This window comes from Colobus angolensis, unplaced genomic scaffold (assembly GCF_000951035.1).
Source record: "Colobus angolensis palliatus isolate OR3802 unplaced genomic scaffold, Cang.pa_1.0 Scaffold71, whole genome shotgun sequence".
NCBI classification, from domain to species: domain Eukaryota; kingdom Metazoa; phylum Chordata; class Mammalia; order Primates; family Cercopithecidae; genus Colobus; species Colobus angolensis.
In genome coordinates this window covers 6704496-6730317 of record NW_012120821.1, presented here as the reverse complement: position 1 = coordinate 6730317, position 25822 = coordinate 6704496, and the positions used below count along the sequence as shown (strand labels likewise).

Here is a 25822-nt window from a genome sequence, read left to right as displayed (position 1 = left end):
ACTTACCACAAATGAATAAAACAAATATATATCCCTAGTCCATGGGGCAACCATGGCAAAGGACCGTCTGATCCTCATGACATTGTCTTAAAGCATTCCTTACATCCCCATTAGGAATAAGAAGCCATTAAAACCACCTATACCTACACCTATATAACTAGCACAATCCTGCTGACAAGACTTGGTGGGCATTGAGCAGTTCTGCATTTGATCCTACTTTTTTCACAAAGAGGTGAATATCAAACATTTTAAACAGCAAGTTAAAGTTCAAGAGAAAATGTAATTTAAAATTTGGTTCTGCTTTGGGAAATCTGTTTATGAGGCATTATAAACAGTTGAAAGGCTCATTTTAAACTGGAATGGATTGACCCATCCTATCAATGCCCCTGAGATGAATATGAAGTCAGCAGTCACGGTTTTATAATTCTGTGTTAATTGGCTAGAGGTTCTTTGACCTTTAATTAAATAAAATATGAATTAATGAACTTTCTTTCTATTTACAACAGAGGTTTGAAATGGTACAAGTTGGGATAACAATCATAACAAGATGCTATTTTTTCACTAACAGATACAAAACATGATGTTGAAATCTGCATCCTGGTATTGATCTCATTATTTATTTAGAACCTGTAATTTTTCATCGTTCTTCACTCGAAAGGAAGAAAAAACATCAGGAAAAAATGGAGCTATTTTTCTTTGGGTATATAGGTCAGACATAAGCAATTTTCAAATGTCTTGTGAGCTGGTCTCATTATTAAAAGAGGCTTCTTTAGTCTAGCAGGATCTCAGACAAAAATTCTAGAGCCTTTATAACATAGAAGAGTTTTATTAAGGGCTCTGATTGGATGAGATATAAAGAGATAAAATATATACATAGTTACAATCATATTTTACAAATGAAACAAAAACTTTTTTTTCTTGTTTTGCTTTTTTGGCTTTATGCCTTAACTGGTGAACATTTAAAAATATGCTGCTAGATGAGATTGCCCTACTGCATTCCAGTCTGGGTGACAGAGAGAGACTCCGTCTCAAAAAAAAAAAAAAAAAAAAAAAAAAATTGCTGTTAGAACTTGGACACAAAGAAAGGAATGGTAGATATAGATACAAGGACTTACTTGAGGGCGAAGAGTGGGAGTAGCATCACGATTGAAAAACTACCTATTGGGTACTATGCTCACTACCTGGGATGAAATAATTTGTACACCATACCCCCACAACACACAATTTACCCATGTAACAAACCTACACATATATGCTCTGGACCTAAAATGAAAGTTGGAAAAAAAAAATTTAGGGATCATTAGCAGATCATTGAAAAATCTGCTAGGATTTTGCAGATAAACCACAATATCCCTCAAAAATCTTTTTCTTTGTAAGAACCAGGTCAGTCTATATAGCACGGTCCCAGGAGTCTGAGGGATACTCAGTAATATGTTCATCCTCTTGTTTAGTGAGAGAAGCTTCCCTGCAACAATTTGAGAAATTGAGCATGGCAGTCTCGAAGGTATCTTCCAGCTCTAAATCCTTCTTTGTGATAATCGTGAGTAATGTGATGCATCCTTACTCTGACCCCAAGCAGAGGATTCTCTACTCAGGTTCTGGTTGCCAAACCTCTCCTACTTTCACTCACTGAGGGAATGGAAGCGTATTTCTATGAAGGAACTCCTGGGATCTCTACCCTTTCCTGTTACAGTAGTAATATGTTTGTGTCCCGCTATCACCACCACATCTACTGAAGTAGAGCCCATATAGATCTAATGTTAGTGCCCAAAGTATTTTTGTGTATTTTTTATTTGTATTATAATCGACTTCATTTTATATCTCTACATTTTTTCTTTTTCTTACTTATATGCAATGTCTATCATATTTCATATTATACATACCTATGATGACTTTAAATCCTTTTATAGAATTGGGATATAGCATTAAAATTTTATTGTACTGATTATGTTTCAGCTATGAGGCTTTAAACAGATTATTGTTCAAAACTTACAACTCTGTGAGGTAGGTATTTTCATTATTATGTTTTTAGAACAAGGAAACTAAGACTCAGGAAAGGCACTTACCAAGGGGAAAAGTTACTCAGTGTCCTTAGAGCTGGGATTCAAGCCCAGGAAACTTCCCTCCAAAAACCATACTACTAATTATCTTTCTGAAGAACCTTCCAATTAGAATATTGTCAGAAAGTCACAATAAGTTATTTTGGTAGCTTGATTAGGCATGAAATCTTTGTCAGATCGCTGGCCATTTCTGATTCTGATGCCTCAAGTCAGCTGGCTTTTTCTCTTTCCTTCTTGAGTCATTATCTTTTTGTTTTCTACTGTCCCCTTCATTGACCCCCCAAACTTCCAGTCCACCTTCTCTGGAAATATCTTTCCACAATTTTAGTTCCTTTTTTGGCCCCAGAAATGTACCTCAGCTTCAGGTCTAAACTACTCTAAATTTCAGTTCAGAAGCATTAATTAATTTGTTTATTCATTCAATAAATATTTATGAGTGCCTACTACATAGCATTGGGCAAACTGTAGTGAATGGAACAGACATGCTCCCTGCTCTCATGTTTCTTATGTTCAGTGGGAATAGATAACGTTAAACAAGTAAGCACATAGTATAACATATCAGACACTGGCAGGTGTTGTGGAGAAAATAATGTAGGGCAAAGGAAATAGAGAAGTCTGAGCCTCAGAAAATAGAGGAGTGTTGTTAAGTTTATAAGGATGTCCAGGAAAAGCCCATCTGATAAGGTAATATTTGAACAGAGACGTAAAAGAAATGTGAATTTAAAAGTGATGCTCTGAGGAAGGAGAGACTTAGGGGCAGAGAAAAAGAACAGCATGAGCAAAGGCCCAGAAACAGGAATAATCTTGTGTTTCCCTAACAACGAGAAGGCCTGTGCACTGGAACTGAGTGAGAATGAATTGATTCCTAAAATTGTTTGACTCATCTATAATTCATTCAAGAATGGCATTTGACTTTTAAAATATGAGCCATTTTCCAGAAAATTTTAGATTAATTTTTTATACATGTGTTTAGTGCTTCACAGAATAAAAAGGCTTTTCCCAGATATTATCTCCTTTTCTCCTCAAAACATGCTGTCACTGAATGATGGGTCTAATTTGATTTTATTATCCCAGCAACTGACACAAGACATGATGCATAGTAAGCACTCAATACATATATATGGATTTAATTAGTTAACGTATTAATTCTGTGGCACAATTTCTAATTTTTCACCTTTACCATGTTCATTTTTTTGAACATCAGTGATGGGTTTATAATTCAATGAAGCTTCAGAGGCTATAAAGATTTATCCAGCCATTTGCCTGCACCCTAACTTATATATGTATCTATTTTTTTGTGGTGATTTGCACTTTTTCTGCCTAACTCTTCCATTAAGTTCTTTAGCATCTTTCTTTGCAATCAGTTTATGTATATTCCTAATTTATCATATCTAAACTGCTATATTCTTGGAAACCAGATCACAGGCCTGTTAGACCTATATGTATGTAAAACAAAGTGACTTTTAAGTGAGAGCATGAAACCCTTTCTTAAAAAAATAAATTTGCTTCAGTTCATTTGTACTGCTACAACAAAATACCACAGACTGGGTAATTTATAAATAATAGAAATTTAGTTCTGGGGGCTGGAAAGTCCAAAGTCAAGGCACCAGAAGGTTCAGTGTCTAGTAAGGGCTAAGTCTCTCTGCTTCCAAGATGGAACCTTGTTGCTGCACCCTCCAGAGGGGACAAACACTATGTTTTCACATGGCAGAAGGGATAGAAAGAAGCAAGCCCACTTCCTCAAGCCCTTTTATGAGGTCATTAATCCCAATCATGAGAGCTCCATCCTCATGATTTAATCACCTCCTGAAGGCCTCACTTTTTAATAATACCACATTGGCAATTAAGTTTCAACATATGAATTGTGGGGAACACATTCAGACCATAGCAAAATTCAATAACTTTACTACTTGCTTCCTAACAGCTGTTCTGATCTCAGGCATTTTGCTTATTTCTGCATCTGCAATTTAATTCTAGTGGGTTAAAGTTGTTAGACACAGTACACAATTGTGCCTTTCCCCCAACTTGCATCCAAAAAAATTATAAAGTATGTCATTGCATCAAACATAGAATCTATGACATGATCTAAATCCACATTAAGAGGTTATTCATTACACCAAACCTGATCCCATTTACCTGAAGTATCTATAGCTTACAGGTTTGTCTGAGCCCTTACTTTTCCTCACTGAAGCAAGAGTTCCCATCCAATATTGATGATCTACCCACTTGGTGCAACATGATTGTAAATGTGCCTGTTGTTATGAGGTATGCTTAATATATCCTTTCTATAGAAGTCATTATCTCTATTTACCCTTTAGTTATCCTATACAAATTTTCAGTCAAATATTCTTTCCTCTTCTGACTAAGAATCTTTTGGCATTAAGAGTAATTCATTTATTCTTTCATTCTTTCAACAAGACTCTATTGGGAGCCTACTACATGCCAAGCACTGCTCTGGGCACTGCAGATTTAGCATTGTAGAGACAGAGGTTACATTTATTCTGTTAGAAAGCTAAATGAATATCTCTAAGGGTAAGAGCTAAATTGATGGCTATAAATAAATATACACCAATAGTAATAGTGATAAATTCTATGGAAAAAAATAAAGGAGAGAATCCAGGTATAGAGCAATAGGCTGAGCATTTATTTAAAAGAGGGTGCTCACAAAAAATATATAAGCATGTGAAGTGATGGACATGTTAATTTGCTTAATTTCACCATTTCACAAGTACATTTATTAAAACATCACCTTGTACATTATAAATATATGCAGTTTTTAGTGTGCAATATATACGTTAAGTGTACAATATATACTTTTGGTCAATTATACCTTAACAGAGCTGGGTGAAAATTAAAAAAAAAAAAGAAAGAAAAAGAAAAAAGGCTGGTCAAAGAAAGCCTCACCAAAGAGGTTATGTGTAAGTGGAGACTTGAAAGAGTAAGGAAGTAAACCACATGAGTATTTGGGGAAAGCATATCCTTAAGAGAAAACAGCAAGACTAAAACCTTGAGGTGTGAACAAACTTGGTATGTTCTAGGACATAAGTAGCATAAAGGCATGTATGTCTAGAACATAGTGAGTAGGAAAGGAAATTATAGAACATAAGGCCTAAGGCATGGGCCAAGTAACGTAGGAATTATTGAACATCAGTTGTCACTGCTTCCCAATAGTTCATTGTGTGTCTGACTTGGTGCTACTTCTGGACAGTTTTCTTAAAGTTGGTGTAAAGAGCATAGGACATGTATTGCAAATAATTTTGGTATGGTAACTTGCATGATACCATTTTTATAAAATTCAGGAGAAAACATGGAGACAACAGTATTCACAGTTGTACATTTTGGGTTTTTTGTGGTTGTTGATGCAGGCGAAATTCACTTATGTAAAATTAACTATTTTAAAGTAAACAATTCAGTAGCATTTAGTACATTCACAGTATTGTGCAACTCAACCTCTGTCTAGTCCAAAACATTTTCATCACCCCAAAAGGAACCCATACTCATTAATCAGTTGCACCCAATTTTCCCCTACACTGGCAACCACCAATCTCTTCTATCTATGGCTGTATGTATTCTAGATATTTCTTGTAAATAGAAGCGTACAATATATGGCCATATATGTCTGGTTTCTTTCACTTAGCATAATGTTTTTGAAATTAATCCATGTTATAACATGTATCAGTACATCATCTCTTTTTATAGTTGAATAATATTTCACTGTATGTACATAGCCCAATTTGTTTCTCCATTCATCCACAGATGGACATTTCAATTGTTTCTACTTTTTAGCTATCATGAATAGTACAACCATGAACATATATGCAGAAGTATTTGTCTGAACACTGTTTTTTGTTCTTGTGGTACATACCTAGAAGTAGAATTGCTAGGTCATATGGTAATTCTATGTTTAACTTTTTGAGTAGTCACCAAAATGTTTTCCAAAGGGGCTGAACAACGTTACAGTCCCATAGCTCTCTGATTCTTAAACCACCTCTATATACAGATTCTCCTTGACATACAATGGGATTATATTCTTGTGTATTGAATGCGTATCACTTTTACACCATCATAAAGCGGAAAGATCTTTGCTTGAACCATCATAAGTCAGGGCTTGTCTATTCTCTGCAAGCACTTGCTTCCTCATTCCTTATCTTCCCTAGATTGGAGCTGTTTATATTGAGTTATCACACTTTACCAAAACTGACAACCTAATTAGCTGGTTCTCCCAACCCAGCTGAAATGGACTTAAATTAGAAAAACTAAGAAAAATAAAATTAATAAAAATGTAAAGCTAAACTTTAGAAGCTAAAATTCTGTTGTGTAATTTCTAACCCAAACTACTCTAGTCATGATATATATAAAAGATAGATGGATAGATAATCTTCTATTGATTCTGTTTCACTAGAGAACCCCACTACATACTCCATTATGATTAGAGTAGATAGATAGATAGATAGATAGATAGATAGATAGATAGATAGATAGATTTATTATAAGGAATTGGCTTATGCAGTTATGGAGGCTGAGAAGTCTCAAGATATGCAGGCAACAAGCTGGAGATCCAGCAGAGCCAAGTGTGCAGTTCCTGTCCAGGTTTGAAATTCTGAGAACCAGGAGAACTGATAGTGTGTGTGTTCCAGTCTAAAATCTGACAGGTTCGATACTCAAGAGTCAATGTTTCAGTTTAAGTCTAAAGATAGGAAAAGATCAATTTTCCAGCTCAAGGCAGGCAGAAGGAGCACCCTTTTACTTGCAAAATATTCAATCTTTTTGCTCTACTTAAGACTTCATGTTATTGGATGAGGGCCACCCTCTTTAGAGAAGGAAATCTGCTTTATTCAGTCTACTAATTGAATGTTAATCTCATCCAAAACATCCTCACAGACACACGCGTAATAATGTTTGACCAATTATCTAGGCACCCCATAGTTCATTCAAGTTCACATGTAATGTTAACCTTCACAGAGTACTTTTGAGCCAGCACAATTTTTAGGACCTCAACTGAATTCAGATGGCCCTTATATATCCCATGTTGTCTAGCGTATTTCTTATTGGAGAATCCACAGTATCTATTAATTATGAGGCTTAGGAAATCATTGATTAGCTGAATTATTTCCTTACTGTGTACCAGTAACTGTACTAAGAAGTGCACATCAAAGATTTCATACTCAAAAGGAAAAACAAGTCATAAATAAATTAGAAACTACCTTGAACTATTTGAAATCAAGGAATAGAACAGTGGTTCTTAAGAGTGTGGCATAATGTCCCCTATATCAAAATCACCTAGGGTACATTGCCCTTGTTCAGGATGATTGTTCTGAATCTCCGGGTGAGGACCCGGAAGTCTACATTTTGTTAAGTTTCCCAGATAATCTTTATGTACACAGAAGTTTGAGAAGCACTGAAATAGGAAATGCTTTTATTTTAGCATTTTAGCAATTTTCAAAATAATTTGAAATGAAATGTTTTCTAATTACTTTTTCCAATTTGAATTATGTTGAAATTCTTCACCAAGATTCAAAACAGTTTAGGAAAATAAAATAGTAAATAAATGTTCTACACTGACCATTTTCAAATCTTTATGAGTTTCTTGCATTACTAGATCAATCGAAATTCATTCGTGTTCCCATTCAATAAATACTTACTTTCCCTTCTGTTCTTGACCTCATGCTGGGTTTTGGGAATGCAGCAGTGAATAGGATAGACATTGCTCATGGAGTTTATAGTCCAGCTTTAATCTCACATTTTGTTTTTAACACATAACACAAACCTTTTTTTGGAGGGGGGTGGGCTGCTGAACATTTAATTATTGTGGTGACTTTTTTAAGTATTTAGCATTTTCATGTCTTGAGCAGAACAGATGCACTACTTAAGGAGTTTCATACCTCTGCAACTGAAAGGAAATCTAATTGGTTTTGCAATAACAGTAAATGGATTGAGACACCTCAATCCCCTAATGTGAAATCTTACAGCTCTGCTTCCTTTTCTGCTTTGCTGTTAAAAGCAAGTACTTTAAATTAAGGTATTAAAATGATGCCTATAGTAATATATAAACATCCCTTTTCTTCACAATTGAATGAATGAGATTTAACTAATAGTTTCCTAGAGATACTATATAGTAAAAAATAGTGAACTATTTTTAACATTTTCTTTTAAAAAGTACATTAGTATTTTGACTAAGCATGTCAACCATAAGATAAACAGCATGTGCATAAAAATTTCAAGTGAATACTTAGTGATGGTAGCACTTACTTAATAGTTTTCTCTTTTCCCCACTCGCCTACCATTATTTGCCAATTTCAGCTCAAGAAATCTTCTGGGAAAATCATTCTTCGCCGCGATAATTTAGAGGTTATATATAATGTATGCACAAGACCAGCTAAAGTATTTAACAGAAGTAGCTCAAGATTGCTCTATAACTCTTTTCTCTGCTTTCACACCAACCTTTGTCCTTACTCTGTTACTACCATAGAAACAATAAAATACCCAAGCATTCAGGTGAAGAATGAAAATTCACTAAATTCATTTAGAAAAAATACCAAGTGCTCTAAAGCCCTGTGAAGTTATTATAATACAGCTGCTTGGATTATCTTCCCGTTTAGTGCTGATTAGACAAGCCCAGAAGTGTTAAGGCTCAATTTAAAAATATAGTTTAAAATTTTAGGCATATGCCTGATGTTTTCATGTGAGTAAAGGAAAGTAATAGAACATACAATTTTGTGACAGGACAATAAGGACCTTTGAAAGTTGGCAGAATAACAAAGGATTTCATTCACAAAGCTAAAACTCAACTTTGTGTATTAGGAAAGGATTTAGGGCCATGTATCCATTTCTCATTTGATCTTCATACAACACCTGGGAGCTATATATTCTTATTCTTGTTTTCCAAGGGAGGAACCGTGATTTGGAAAGGTTCAGTAACTTGTTCAAGCTTCTTATTATTACTCCGTAGTAATCAAGTAGCAAAGCAGAGTCCTAAGTCACTCTGATTTCAATCTGCTGCTCTTCCATCACAGTCATGTTGGGGAGGCCAAACTCAAGAACTGGGCACTCAGCAGACGGTGGCCTTGGCCTAAGGCAATTTAACAAGAGCAAAGATAATCTCTAAGACTCCTCACTGTATTTAGCAAATTCCTAGGTGAAAGCTCATAGAAAACACACTCCAGCCTTTGGTCTTTAAGACTATTTTAAACTGGCAGGATAAATGCAGTTTCTACATTTTTATATGTAGACCTCACATTTAGAACATGGGCAAGTGAGAGAGAGCTGAGTGATTGTCTTGCCATTAGGAGTGTTCTTAAGTTAGATAATGCAGTGCCATGTCTCTAGATTTCTTGTCAAGGGAGCTTAAATACTGTTGCAAAACCTGACTGGATATTATGCTTCCCACTAACTTACCCATCTTTCCTGTATTCTTTCTTATTTCCCTGCTGAATGTCAATTGCGTATGTAGGTCAAATAGTAAAGTTGATCCTGGCCTTATTATTTATTTTCCTCTAAGGGTATCCTTCCTCTAATTGTGCATGAAGCCCTACTCTTATATTAACCTAATTAACTGTTTCCAGCATATTTCAATGTTTTTCTTGTCTGAGAACAAGTCTTGTATAGTCTTTCCAGTTCTAAACCTGGTCAGAGAGAGACTAAAGTGATCGTTGGAGCACTTCATACTACTCCAGTGTCCTGCAGTCCAACTCTGCAGATGGTACAATGAATAAGTGTTCTCTAATCTGGATGCCAGTGGGTAAACATTACTAGTTTGGCTGGTGTGGTGGCTAATCTTATGTGTGAAAGTAAGGCATTCTCTAAGCTAAGGGATGCCCATATAGCTGCTACAACGTGATTTGGGGTGTGTCTGTGGGAGTGTTTCTGGAAGAGATAAGCTTTTCACCTGGTGAACGGAGTAGAGCAGATGGTCCTCCCCAATATAGGGGGCATCTTCCAATTTACTGAGGGACTGAATAGAACCAAGAGGTGGAAGAAGGGCAAATTCACTCTCTCTGCTTGAGCTGAGGCATCCATCTTTATCTGCCTCAGACAGGCGCTCCTGGCTTCAGGCTTTCAAACTGCCACTTACACCATCACCCACCACCGCCACCAATTTCTCAGGCCTTCAGATGCAAACTGAATTATATCACCTGCTTTCTTATTCCTCCAGCTTGCCTCCACAACCACATGAGCCAAATCCTATCATAAATGACCTCCTATATCTATATCCATATCTATTTCCTATCGGTCCTGTCTCTGGAAAATCCTAAATAATACAGCTGACTATTCACTGACCAATCTAGTTTTCCCATTCCCCTCATGCCTTTAGGCTTTGAAAACTAAAAGTTAAATATTGAAAGTGGAAAAAAGAGCATCCTTGTGTTCATTTCTGGAAGAGTATGTCACCACAGTTCTGTATGCCAGTGATAACAGGGTTCATGTTGTATTCTTGTTGTTTCCATGGACAACAGAAGCAGTGAGCTTCGAAATCCGAAATTCTTGTTAAGTCACTTCTTTAGCTCTTCAATAGCTTTGTGACCAAGGGAAAGCCACTTAAACTATGTAAATCATGTCTACCAATGGGAATAATACTCTCTAGTATACCAAGTATATCTGATGCCTGGAGGAGGTATGAGTGCGTGTACACGTGTGTGTGTAGATAGACACATAGGCATAGGAGCTTATCATTTGCTGCCTAATTGATTTCATTTACTCTAGCAAATATAAACATTTATATTTCTAAATAGTATATGATTGATTATAAAATATTAACTCTAAAAGTACTGTGCTCAAACAAAAATATTTTTGTCTGCTAAAATAGGTCAAAATATAATCTAAGAAGCACAAATAAGAAACAAAAAAATTATCAGGACTTTCCACCAAGAATGCCACACATGTCATGAACACTAACATAAATCTTCATGTAAAACTTCTTTGCAATTACTTTTAATTTCAATTTCTGCCTCTTCATCTATTTGATTTATTCTGCTAACAAAAGTTAGAGAAAATTAAAAGGCTATAATTTTGCTCAGTTCTCAGAACTCAGATGCTTTAAATTAGATCTTTTTTGTCTTCAACTAGATATTTTAATGCCTACAAACTTTCTTAGCTTTGCAGAATGAAGACTTGAAAAAAAAAGTTAGTGGGATAGCATACAGATTAAAATTTGGAAAGATAATTTTGAAATTTTTGTGTTAAATTGTATTTGAAATGCAATTATTGTATAATTAAATTGCACATTATGTTCCCTTCTAACAGTCTGATAAGCATTTTCAAATGTTTTGTTTGCCAAAGGATAAACAATTATTTTCTGCTGCAGAAATGATTGCTTCATTGCTGTAGTCATGAGTGGCTTAGTGATGGAGATGTGTTCTAAAAACTGTGTTGTTAGCCAATTTTGTTGTCGTGCAAACATCAGAGTATACTTACACAAACCTAGATGGTATAGCTTACTACATGCCTAAGACCACCAAAATATACGTGCTACACTGTTGACTGAAACATCATTATGAGATTCATAACTACGTGAATATGTGTTGATACACAGAGCAGTATTTACATTAGTCAAAAAAGTAAACAACTTACATGTACGACAATAGGATAAAATGGGTAAATAAATTATAGTATAGTCATTTGATGCAATATTCTGCATTCATGAGAAAATTTGGTTTTGGAAGATTAATGTGATAGGAGAAAGCCCATGATACACAGTCAAATGAAAAATTCAAAACTCTATATTTTTAATCCTGATTGCTATAGCTCTAATTTTTATTTTATGGCACTAATTTACCTATATATCTATATGTCTGAAAATATATAGGTTTATTTAGTTATTGAGAAAAATGGAAAGAAAACACATCATAATACTTTACTAGTGATTTTAATTATTTTTAATTAAAAAAGTTATTTTAAAAATAATAATTGATACATGGAATTGTAAATTACCTTCCTATATATAATACAGTATTTTGGAATAATTAAAAACAAAAGTCCCATTTTTCAATAATCAAACCACTTTTGAAGGTAGACATCTATGTTCTTAGGGTTCCTGGACTGGCATTTGAGGAGACCACTAAATTGTGCCTCTTCAGACAGTCGTGATTCCTTACCTCTTCCGTGACTACAGTACTCTATCAGATGGGTTTTGCTTGCCCAGAATACATGTGGTTTTCTGTCTGTGGTGGTGGAGCACTGACTTAATTATAATTAGATTTTTAGATATGATCACACCATTTTAGACATGTTGCATATACAGAAAAAAGTATAATTTTATATCATTTTTATATTTTGTTCATAGTAATGACTAGACTACTTCAGTTTAAAATAGAATAATGCTGAATAAAATCACTCTAGTAATGAAGGGTTTAGTGAAAAGGATATGATCTAAGCATATTGCTGGGTGCTTAAGCTTTTTACAAGGGTTAGGCCAGTAATAAATATATTTTTAAAAGGTGGGAATAATGGATGAATGTATAATATTGTTCTCATAAACATCTGCAAAATCTGGTTTATAAAAACAACATAAAACATGACAAATATCACTGCTTAAGTATATAAAATATCATCTAGAAATAAATTTCCCCTCTTTACCATATATAGGCATAATTAGTATCTGCCATCTGTTTCAATGTATCTTTTATATGTTTTAGTGTTTGTTTCTAGAATATAAAATAAATACATAAAATGGCAGCTCAAATCTGCAAATTCAGGGCTAAATTTATTAACTTAAATCATTGTATTCTAGTTGACTAAGAGTTTAGTTCACAGTAACTTTATTTAGCTTCTAAGGCCTAAGAACAAGACAGGTTTCTTATATATAGTTTTTCTTATCAAGTTTTGTAAATGTACATTAAAAATGCAATCAAGGATCACAAAGCAAAGTTCAAATTCATATTTAGTTTGAATAAGAAGAAAGGCAAAAAGAAAGAATGTTCATTTTACCAAATTGTAAGACTTAAAGCATTGAACACACAAAAAACACGTCCAAATAGATTTGGAATCTATATTTTAACCACTGAAAGAAGAAAAATAAGAGACTGAAATGAAGTGAATAAAATAGGAAAAGAAGAAAGATATGATCTAAGGGGAAGGAAAGATAGGAAGGGCGGGCTAGAATGTTCCACTGGGGAACAAAAGAATTGAGAGAGGAAGAAGGGGAGAAGAAAGAAAGGGAAGATATTATAATTGTCAGCAAATATATATATATATATATATGTATATATATAAAATGTGTGTGTATTATAATTGTCAGCAGTATACATATACAGACACTTGTATATGTATATTATATATCTTATACCTAGGCACATCCTTCCCCACACTAGGGTCCAGCATCTGACCTAGAAGTCCCATTTGTAACTTCATCATGTCCAGCTGGCTGAATTCCCCCTCCTCCATCCAAACCGTCCCCACCCTGTAAGGACCTAACCTGTCCCTGATGACACTGCTGTCAGTTCATTCTTTTGCTCCCATAGTTAGGTGTAGAGATCCACCAACAGGCCTGTCTTCTATTTCTGAGTGTCATCAGGATGCACATATTACATGGTTCGGTTGTGTACACCAAAAAGCTTGCTCATGTTAAGAGAGTAGTGATACCAAAAGAATTAGATAGCTAAATTTTAAAAACTTACCATTGGCTAAATGAGTCTAAATTTGAACCCAGTAGTTCTCTACCTCTGCTTTTACAATTAGGAAGAATCTCTTGCATTCAGATAAAGCATAAAATCATGGGGTAGTCAATGAATAAAAAATTATATATCTGCTTATGCTCCAAAAAAGCTGGGACCATGAACATGATAAGGCAGACCTTCCAGATGTCAGCATTATGATTAAGAAAATAAGATTTAGTTGTGGGCCCAACTGTATTAAGGAAAGGGAGAAAGAAGATAAGGTGTGATAGAGTAAAAGGAGTGCCTAATTTGGATCTATATCCTTAAGCTGGGATCTACCACTAATTTCATCTATGGAAGATCATTTACAAATCTAACAGGACTACCTTCTGCCTAGTTGAAATGAACACTCAACTACTGTGTATGTGTGTGTGAGAAAGAGACAGACAGAGAAGGAGACAGAGAGAAGGAATATAAGAATCAGAATTTGTGATTGAGAAAGGAAAAAGAAGAAAGAAAAGTACATTAAATACTCAGCATGGTAAATATTTTATAGGCTATAACAATTAAAACTGTAATTCAAAATAGCTTTACTTATCAGAAGTAGGATATTTTATTAGTCTGTTTTCTAATGAAAGGGCAAATTAGAGATCTACTTTACTATGATATCTCATTTTGAATAACAATCATTATCTTTTGGGAATCTCAGATTTGGATTTTGAAAACCAAAGACTTGTTTGAGAAATAATCTGTTTCTTTCAACATACGTTCTGGCATAGCTTCACTAAAAATGAGTGCCCTTCTTTTGACAATTGGTGATCTATATGCCTGAAGGGTAAATTGGATATATTTTATGTACTAGATACTAGTTCCTTTGATACATACAGAATAAACTTCTCTTTCCATTTAACTTCCTTTTTCCAACTGACACTTTTTGCTGATTTATTGCAAGCTAAAGGATAAATAGATGTATGTGTTTCATGTAAACTCAAAAGTATCTCGCTAGTTTTAAAGTGCTAAAGAAACTATTTTCCATTATTTAATTATCGCATGTATAAGGAACCGGTTCTATCCTCTGAATGCAAAAAGGATTTATCTTTTGGAAACTTTTTAATGCCATTCATTACCTGATACATTTTAAAAATTATATATTTCAGGCCCTGCTTGATACTCAGAATCTTTTGCGTGCACAAATCACAAATTTTACATTCAACCTGGGATTTTCAGGGAAATTTTACCATACAGGTAAGAAAAAGGGATTAACTGTTCTCATTAAGACCTCTCTGATCACTCTATTTAAAATTGGACACTTCTCCTGTCCACACCTTCCTACATTCCCTATGTTCCTCCCCAGCATTTTATCATTCAATTCCATTTAACATGTTATTTTTTAATTTTTGTAGAATATTAATGGTTTGAAAGTTTATGGAACTATCTGATGGCCTTTCATTTTTATTGAATTATAATTTACATATATAAAAGTACATAAATAGTAAATGTGATATTCAGTGAATTTTCAAAGTGTACACAGCTGTGTAAACAACAGGCAAAACAAGAAAGAGAACACGTCCAAAATCTCCACTTCTTGTGCCCCTCACAATAACTAGCTTCTCTCAAAGAAAAGTAGGATTCTGACTTCTAATACCATGAATTAGTTTTGCTTGGCTTTGCGAGGTATGTAAAAGGAATCATACAGTAAATATTCATCTGTATCCAGCTCATTTTGTACAATGTTATTTCTGTTTCAGAGATATTATTGTCTATAGGTTATGATTCTTTGCTTTTCCTTGCTGTACAGTATTCCAGTGTTTGAACATACAAAATGTACTTATCTATTCCATTCAGCTGTAGATGGTTGGATGTTTCCAGACTTTGAGTTTTTCTGAATAGAAATATTCATAACTCCCTGTTATGAACATTTTTATACCTGTCCTTTAAAGGATTTGAGTATTCTTTTCTGTTAATCATCAACTAGGAATGGAATTGCTGGTTATCGACACACTTATAATTAGCTTTAGAAGAAAATGCCAGTTTTTCAAAATGGTTGTACCTGTTTATATTCCCAACAGTATGAGTGTTCCTGTTGCTCTGTATGCTTGCCAGTATTTGATATTGTTTGTCTTTTTAATTTTAGCTTTTCTGGTGGACATGTAGAGATGTCATATTAGGGTTTTAAAGTACATTTCTCTGAAGAGCAGTGAATGATCTTTCTTCATATTTTGACCAGCTATTTGGATATTCTCTCTTGAGGAATATCTGGGTTTTCTGCTTTTACTTAAAGATTTGTAGAAATTCTTTCCTTGAAATTCTTTTACAGTTCCACGTGTTCCAAGTACTTTATCCTGCTGTCTGGCTGTCTTTTAATTTTCCTTATGGCGCTTTTAATGAACAAAAACACTTAATTTTACTGTCGTTCAATTTATCATTGTTTTCTTTAATGGTCAGCCTTTTCTATCTTATTTAAGAAATCTTTGCATACCACAAGAACATGAATATTGTTTTTCTTTTTGAGACAGGGTCTTGCTCTGTTGCCCAGGGTAGAGTGCAGTGGTGCAAACAGAACTCACTGCAGCCTCAGTCTCCTAAGCTTAAGAAATCCTCCCACCTCAGCCTTTTGAATAGCTAGGACTACAGGCCCATGCCACCATGACTGCCTGTTTCCTTTGTAGAGAAGAGGTCTTACTATATTGCCTAGACTGGCAATGTATACATCTGTGGTATATCTGGAATTGATTTTTGTGTATATATCAGATCGGGTCAATATAGTTTCTTTTTTCATTAAAATATCTAACTGGTTAGCCAGACATGGGGACATGTGCCTGTAGTCCCAACTACTCAGGAGACTGATATGGGAGGGTCACTTGAGCTCAGGAGGTCTAGGCTGCAATGAACTATGCTCATGCCACTGCAGTCCAGTCTGAGCAACAGAGCAAGAATCTGTCTCTTTTAAAAAATCTAATTAGTACCCAGTATTGTAAAGACCATCCTTTCCCACTGCTTCATAGTGTCATTATTATCATAAATTATATGGCCATGTAACTGTGGACTCTCATTCTGGATTTCCCTATTACATGTGAAAAGAAATCACTCTAAATATTGAGAATAATTACAAAGTTTTTTTCACAAATATAATTAAAATGAGTTAAGATATTTTGACTTGCTTCAGGATAGCCGAACACCATTTTGTAATTGAAAGAAATAACCTGTATTTTTAGAAGTTAAAAAAATAGATTATATGTATTGGTATACTCATATAATGGAATGTTCTGCAGTCATTAAAAAGAGATAATTTTAAATGTAAACCATATAGAAAGAGTTCTCAAGAAACACTGAAAAATCAGTGTACAGTACAATGATTAGAACATGCTCCCATTTGTATAAAAATAAAGGAGAAGATTAAAACTATACAAAAATCAAGGCATAGTACAGTGATTAGAATATGTTCCCATTTATATAAAAATAAAAGAGAAGGTGAAATCTGTACAACTCTATGTATAGAACTCTTATAGCTTAGAAAACTCAGTTACTGAGTAGTTAAGTAACTTGTGCTATGCAAGATTTCTTAAATAAGATAGAAAATGCTGACCATTAAAAAAAAATGATAAACTGAACGATACTAAAATTAAGTATTTTTTATATAAGAGCTAGTAATACAGGTGTAGGATATCTGTGAGATAATTCATAATAACCTGGTAGGAAGGGGTAACCATGAGTGTATTAGTCAGTTTTCATGCCGCTAATAAACACATACCATTTGTTTCCATGGAAGTTACAGAGCCATGAGACTTGGCATAGTATTTTCCTGTTGTACTATTGTGTAATGAATACAATATGTATCATCATACAACTACATATAACTTTCACCTATCAATTTGAAAATTGTGTAGATTTTAAGAATAACTTTAACATAAGAAGCTCTGAAGCTTTTATTCCCCTGAATTTCTTAGATCAATACATAAAATACACTTTTTCTGTGATTATTTTAAATATTAACAACTGGGAACCTCATGATTTATGTTTGACTTTGTTTTACAATTCAGTGAGTTGGTTCTTATTGTAACCTCAAAAATAAAAACATAATTAGACATCTATTTTAAATCTTTTCCTTATAGGAAAGTTCTGCTACCTTGGCAATAGATATGTGAAGTGAGAACTTTCTCTTTATGTGCAGAGGTTTAGTTCATCTTTCTAGCGAAGTTAGACTCATAGCATCACTAACTTTCACGATGGAGAGCCCCAAGAGCTTAAAGAAAGAGAAGACTGCCCATAACCTCTTCCTAAACTTCTGAGTTAGGATATCCTAACTTCAGGATGATTATCTTAGATTCTTTGACACCCATTGAATAAATGAAAATTACCATATGGATAAAAAACCATCAGGGCAAACTTAAGGTGAAATATGTGGTATATTTAGGGGGAAAGGGAGATAGTAGGAAGAGACATCACAGCAAAACCAGGACAGCCCAGATTTGCTCAAGAAATACAAGAAAACACTCCTGACAACTCCATTATTTTTTTGCCCATCATTGAATACTGGGGAACGATGCTAGCCAATTCATGTCATTCCTTCTCATCTCTGCAAGGTTTGCCCTCTTTCTTTACTTGGGCACTTGTCACAGCTCATAATAAGAGTATCCTCTCCCTAAGTCAGAGAAGGTACAACACAGGTGGAAACAGAGGTCAAGGTTTGAAAGGGTCTTGTTATTTGTGTGTAATATGAGAGTTTCCACAAAACTGTAGCCGGGGTTGTCTAAGGACAGTTAAATCATTTTTTAGAGGGAACAGATATAAAATTTAATATTTGATCTTTCAAAACTTAGATGGGATAAAATGTAATTGAATTATATTTTCTTACTTTCTAAATGAAGAAATTGCTATTCCTTTTTCTATAAAAAAAATTCTATCCATTTTACTCAGTCTTGAAGTGAAAAAGAAAAGTGGCACTGTCATAATAGTAATACTTTGTCAGTAGAGAGCTTTATCTTGTTTATTTTAATTTTTGAAGGTTATGTGCATTTATGTGAGAAATAAAGGGATAAAAAATAAAAATCATAGTTCCCTTTTAGTGTTTTGTTAAGCACTTTTCATGTACTTTTCCACTGAATCCTATAAGTTAAAAAATGTGTTAACTTATTTTCTAGATAAGAACATAGAAACTTAAAGGGGCCCAAGGTCACATAGCTAGTAAGTGTCAAAAAATAGTCTTAACCCATCCTTGATTAGGGAAGCTGAATGACAAAAGATTCTCCTTATTTATAGATTTGTTAGTTTTTTATGTTTCCCAAAATCACTGAGATCCAATAGTAACTATACATTCTAATTATATTACAGAAGAAATTAACAACGGGAAGAACAATGTTATACTGAATGAGTAAATGTTGATCTTATTTCTAGACTCCATGTTTGGCCAGTGAATGACAGTTAAGGGCCCTGAATTTGGAGTTGCTCAATCTGAGTTAGAACTCAGGATTTCAGTTCAGGCTCCGTCTCAAACCTCTCGGTGACATGGAGCAAGTTACTTCACCTCTCCAAATATCAATTCCCTTATTTGTAAAATGAAGTTGGCAGCGGCCCTCACCTCATGAGGTTGTTTTGAGAATGAAGTGAAATGATGTTTGTAAAGTACCCAACACAGTGCTTGACATAACAACACAACATAGAGTCTCAATCAATGATGATTTTAAATATAATATCTGAATAGGAAACACTACAGATAAAATAGTGTAGAGACCAGTTATTTAAATAAATATATTAAAAAATAAATTGTAGTTTGCAATAACTTTATAAGACTTCAGCAGAATTTTGTGACAGGTTAAGAAATGTCACTTAACACTGTGGAAAAGAGTTTGGAAATTTCTCAAAAAACTTAAAACAGAACTAACATTCAACCCAGCAATCCCATTATTGGATATTATTATATATTCAAAGAAAGCAAATCATTATACCAAAAAGACACATGCACTCACATGATCACTACAGCACTATTCATAGTAGCAAAGACATGGAATAAACCTAGGTGTCCATGTGTCCATCCAATCCAATGGTGGATTGGCTGAAGAAAATCTGATACATATACTCCATGGAATACCACACCACCATAAAAAATGAATGAAATCATACCCTTTGCAGCAACATGGATGCAGCTGGAGGCCATTATCCTAAGTGAATCAATGTAAGAGCAGAAAACCAAATACCACATGTTCTCATTTATAAGTGAGAACTAAACAACTGGTACTCATAGTCATAGAGATGGCAACAGTAGACACTGGGGACTAATGGCAGAGAGGGAAGGAGAAGAGTAAAGGTTGAAAAACTAACTGTTGTGTACTATTCTCACTATCTGAGTGACGGGATCTTTCATACCCCCAACCTCAGCATCATGCAATATACCCCCAATATGCAACAAACCTGCATGTCCCCACTGAATCTAAAATAAAAGTTGAAAATAAAATAAAATAAATATAATCTGCATCTTCCCAGAAAAAGGAAATGACACTTAAAATTGAGGAATTTGACTTCTTGTTCTTCTCTTTTCCTCCAGTTCTAACAAAGGTGGGCAAAGTGGGGAAGCAAAGAGTTGGCAAGAGGCCACGACAGTCCAACCAAATGTAATTAACCCACAGTTAATTACACTTCAACTGCTTTTTAATCAAATTGTTTTTTTTTTTTCCGAGACAGAGTCTCGCTCTGTCGCCCAAGCTGGAGTGCAGTGGCGCCATATCGGCTCACTGCAAGCTCCACCTCCCAGGTTAGTGCCATTCTCCTGCCTCAGCCTCCCCAGTGGCTGGGACTACAGGTGCCCGCCACCACGACTGGCTAATTTTTTTGTTCGTATTTTTAGTAGAGATGAGATTTCACCGTGTTAGCCAGGATGGTCTCAATCTTATGACCTTGTGATCTGCCTGCCTTGGCCTCCCAAAGTGCTAGGATTAAAGGTGTGAGCCACCAAGCCCAGCCCATAATGATGAAAGTAATAAGCAAGAGACATTTGTTCTCAATGTAATTCTAATGTAAAACACTCTCAAAGTAGAATTAAAAGAAATCAGATAAGACAAATCTATAAAGAGAAGACATAAAATTGTGCCTAATATGAACTGAGACAAATATGTCAGAAGGCAGATATTATTTGTCTAACTCTTGCATGATTCAAATGTATGAATATTTTAGTCACAGATTTCACCATGATGTTCAGGAAAGGACAACAAATGCCTGAGCTATCTTTTCAAAGAACCCTGAGATCTGCTGCTCTGTTCTGATAAATAATATTTCAGCAGAGTCCAACTAAAAAAACATGAATAAAGGAAAGATAACAGGAAAGTTGCAAGGAAAGATAGGAATTATAGGCTTAAGGAATAGAGCTTAAAAGCAGTGGGAGAGGCGACTTCTCATAAACTAGGGAATCTCAGCTCACTGACATTGCAGGGTATATGGAAATCAGGAATGAATTGATTTCTGGGAAACTCCAAGAGACTCTGACTGCTCTCAGTGTGAGAAAATAAAATGGCAACAAATAACTAACACTAATACAGTGTCCTGGAGACTACAAAATGTTAAGCAACAGGGGAGTATCTTGGATAGAAGCAGAGATGTTTAAATGCAGAGAAACTAAATGACATCATTCTTATGTCAACCAAAACATGTATTTAAGATCACCAGTCACACCTACAAAATGCTCCTTTACTAAGTCACCTTATTTATCACCTCAAATTTAGAAGGACCCAAGAACCTGCCATGGTTAGGATCATCAGAGTTTCTAAACCCCTGAATCCATCTTCCTATTTTTCTTGCCTTTCTCTCTATAAAATTTCCCTGAGCCATAATATAACCGCTCAGAAGCTCCAAGAATGCTGGTGACTCATTCATTAATCAGGCCAATGAGTTAATATAATGACTTGGTCAATTCTTGAACATAATGTCACCTCTCCCACATAGCACATGTGAAAACTGCCTCCCCCTTTCATGTAGTATTGTAATGAGGAAGAAAAAAAAAACTCAAGGAGACATGCAAGGAAACACAAGAAGAACTGAAGTAGGAAATACAGGAAGAAAAGAAAGGGGCATTGTAAGTTACCCAATATTGCCAGAATTATGTAGACATTACCTCCCCCAAAAAATAAAATAGGTACTGCTGTCCATCTTTTTACCTACGTGAATACAGACATTAAAGAGATCATGTGACTTGGCCACACAACTCAAATGTGTTGGAACCTACAAATAAACTAAAGCCTTCTGACTTCAAAGGCTATACTCGTTCTACTATATAATGGTAACATAAGTGTATATGAAGAAGAAAAACTAAAGAAAATAAAACATTAGATTTAAAGATGTAATCTTTGTATGTAGTGGAGAGGAAGTTCCTTCATAGCAGCAGAGTACTTAAGCATATGAAAGTGAAACTGAAGACTGTCCTTGAAGGATTATGCTATTCCACTCACTCTATAGCACTCAATCTTTGTTTCTCCTGTATGAATTTGAATGACCATGAAACCTCATAGTATGCCTTCATCTCCAGTAAAGGTTTTCAATGCCCACCTAATCACAGGACCTGATTCTTTTCCTGCCAATAGACTCTGCCTCCCTTCTCTTGAGAAATTGAATGAACAATGTTAACAGGGACTGGGTTTAGAATGACTGGCAGCAGTCCATTCTCCATCTTTAGCCTGTAGGGCTCTAATAAAACAAATCATATCAGAGCTGCCATTGAAAATATGGGAGGAAATTTTTCTCCACACAGAAAGGTCATCATAGGAAGAACTCACTACTCTGGGAGTTTATTGGATTCAATGTTGTGGCTAAAATTCAAGTGTGGCTGCATAATTGTGTAATGACTAGTATTATCTTATGATATTCCAGGACAGTAGTGAGCACCTTATACTGTTCTTATTTTATGCTACAGTAAAGAAGCTATGCCTGGGGAAGTAGAAAAAGGACTCAGCCCCTTCAAATAAGTTAAAACAACAGTGAAATTTCCCACAGTCAACTGAACTGCAGGCCAAGGAAAATGGGAGGAAATAAAATGAGTTCAAGTATGAAACCTCCGAGAAACAACAACAGGGCTGACCCTTAAGGCAATAGGAGTTCCGTGATGGAAAATCTTCTTCCAACAACTTGAGAGAAAGGACAAGCATATGGAACATGAGTACCACCAAGGAGCAGCTTGGATTGTTTTGATAGTGGTGACTATGATTTCACCACTTCACAACTTCTGTCCATCACTTTCACCCTTTCTTCTTGTTTATCCTTCAGTTTTCTCTAATTTTCCCAATAACAATTTCCACATTTCCTTCTTTTCTCTTTCTTATGCATCAGTTTTTACCAAATACTAAGTAGCTTCTTCCCAGACCTAAGGAGGAACCTGAATAAAAGAATTACTTTGTTGTATATGCAGCCCATGTCACAATGACCTAATATTTCTGAGGCTGTGACACACATTCCTTACTCCTATTTCCTCAATTACATTTCCTACTTATCCCCCATTCTCTCCAGACTACCAATTGCACAAAAATGCTGAAAGTTAAGAGTTCTAATATCCTTGGGAATGGTTATATATTTTCAACTTGCAGTGATTTCAAATCCATGTCTCATATTTAATAACGTTTAAGAGTTTTACATGGTCTCTGATTATTTTCTGACTAACAGATTTTCCTTTGATACATTTGGGTTTAAAGCCTTACACATAAAACAGAATAAATGATGTCTTCTAAATACATATATGAGAATAGATTAGATAGATAGGTAGATTGATTGATTGATTGATTGATCATAGATCTGCGTAACTGGAATTAATTGGATAATCTTTTTCCCCCCTAAAGGAACTGAAGAGGAAGATGAAGGGGATGACTGTCTATTGGGGTCTGTGGATGAGTTCTGGTGGTTTCCTCACATGTGGAGCCATATGCAGCCCCACCTCTTCCACAACGAGTCATCTTTGGTGGAGCAGATGATTCTCAACAAAAAATTTGCCTTAGTAAGTAATTCACTTTGACTGTTGCATAGAAGTAGTGTACACTGATTGGAGAAATGAAAATGTTATTATATTGTGGCATAGCGGTACTTTTAAGTAACTTTTTCATGTGATCATTTAGAAGATTTTGGTATTGCCACCTTTCAGTATGTGGCTCTTGAGTTTGTATTGAGTGCTCACCACTATACTTAATGTTTTGAAGGATCTAATTTAAGAGGGACTTCACAAGATACAAAATTTATTATGACGTTATGGTTAGAGCTCTTAAGACATGGCTCCTATCCAGAAGGAGTTTCCTGCTGCACTGGGAAGGCAGAAATATGCACGTTAAACAATTCCCCAACAAAATAAAATACTTTTTCATGATCTAATGCCAAACTTACAGACAGAAAACCCACAGATCAAAGAAGTAAGTTTCACTGGGAGTAGCCCAAGATGGGTTCTTCTGGAAATGAGATTTTAGATACATCCTGAAATAAGAATAATTCTTGAGTATCAGGATGAACTGGCATGAAATGAGGTGGAGAGAAAAGAGCAGGTAGGAGACCATAATGACTGCATGAGGTAATAAAGACTCAATCTAAACAGTTAAAAGCATTGCAAACATATATGTTGTACGGATGGAACATTTGCTTAGCTGAAGCAAGGTGCACCATGTAATACTGAAGGGTTTATATTCAGGACAGGGAAATTTATAGTAAAAGTTTAAATAAACACATTATTAAGAAAAATGTGCTTGTGATCAGAGAGAGTACCGAGGTACACTTACATGGAATGGTTTTCTACACCAGTTGCTAGAGCTAAGAAATTTTAGTTGCTTCTCACAGTACCTTACTCAAACATATACAAGACAAGGTTAGAATTTATACACTATATTTTTTTTTCTTGAGGATATACAAGACCAAATACTTTATGGTGGCATCAGGAGCCCATATTTGTCTTTTAGCTTCAATCTACTCCACCAAATAAACAAATAGCTTCAGGTGCACCTTTGCCACATATTGATATTTTGTCAAGAAAGCAAGAATAGTGCTCCTCCATGCTGATATTGTGAAAATGTTTTGATGGCATATGAAAACTCCTGTGAGAAGGAGAGTCATCTTTTTTCCTAAAAAATATAAATGGAAATAATAAACAGCATGTAAAATTGGTAAAACAGTGCCAGAATTTGTATTAGAAAGTCCTGAAACTCATATCTCAATAGAGCAAACATTAATTCTATCATTTCCAGAAATCTACATTGCAGATACTGGCAATGTTCATCAATAATAAATTATGTGGAGAAAAAATTACTTTATGGTTTATTTCTAAATCTGTTGAGAAAAAGAGGGATTTGTGAAAGAAGAAAATATATAAATACAGTAAAGTAAAGCACCGGTAAAAGATAAGATACTGAGAAGTGAGGAGTGAAATTGTTGTTGCTGTTGTTGTTGTTTTGATAGCTTTCAAAAATAATGTACCAAAGTAGTTTTGATAAAAGACATGTCATTCACTGTTTTATCTGTTGAAACTAGAATAGTATCTAGAACAATAGGTGTTCTATTATTACTTGAAAGACTCAATGAATGCCAATATTATGTTTACGTTTAAAACATTTGCAGATGTTTGGAAGTACATATTCTAAGAATATACTTAATACATATGCTAGAAAAGGCATGCACAGGAGTTATATGCATTTTTTAGAATTCCCAACTAAAAAGCATCATGAATAAAAGAATAATTCAAAAACAATATCTGGTCATTCTTAATCACCTAACTTAAGTGTCAAGCAAAGCAGATTTCTTAGAAGAGTCATTCCTAACTACATGTTGGCAATTCACATTATTGTTTTTGAAGCAGTAGAGAGTAGTTGTAATAGATCTTCAGAAATAAGACCAAATATATTATTTAGTGTTTAATCAAATCCGGGACAAGTGGATTTCATTTTGTTGTGAGAGGATAGATATGAAAAAAGACTGAATCCAGAACCAGTCCTTCTCCAGCCATAACAACATGAAAGAGCATATATATATATAAAGAATTTGGGAACAGCAATTAGCATGTAACACTCAATAGATGGCAGCTATTGTTTTTATCATTATATCTAGTATCATAAAATTGCCTTTTTTTTATTATTATACTTTAAGTTCTAGGGTACATATGCATAATGTGCAGGTTTGTTACATATGTATACTTGTGCCATGTTGGTGTGCTGCACCCATCAACTC

General features: G+C 34.8%; 1 protein-coding gene across 2 annotated transcripts in view; it reads left to right on the top strand.

The window, feature by feature from the left end:
- Positions 1-25822, top strand: part of NDST3 (N-deacetylase/N-sulfotransferase (heparan glucosaminyl) 3) — a 217330-nt gene that overhangs the window by 53127 nt on the left and 138381 nt on the right. For both annotated transcript variants that reach the window (XM_011927356.1, XM_011927357.1), the window contains 2 exons: positions 14809-14896; positions 23464-23618. In XM_011927356.1, coding sequence (XP_011782746.1) covers positions 14809-14896; positions 23464-23618 — 243 coding nt within the window. The remainder of the gene's footprint in view (positions 1-14808; positions 14897-23463; positions 23619-25822) is intronic.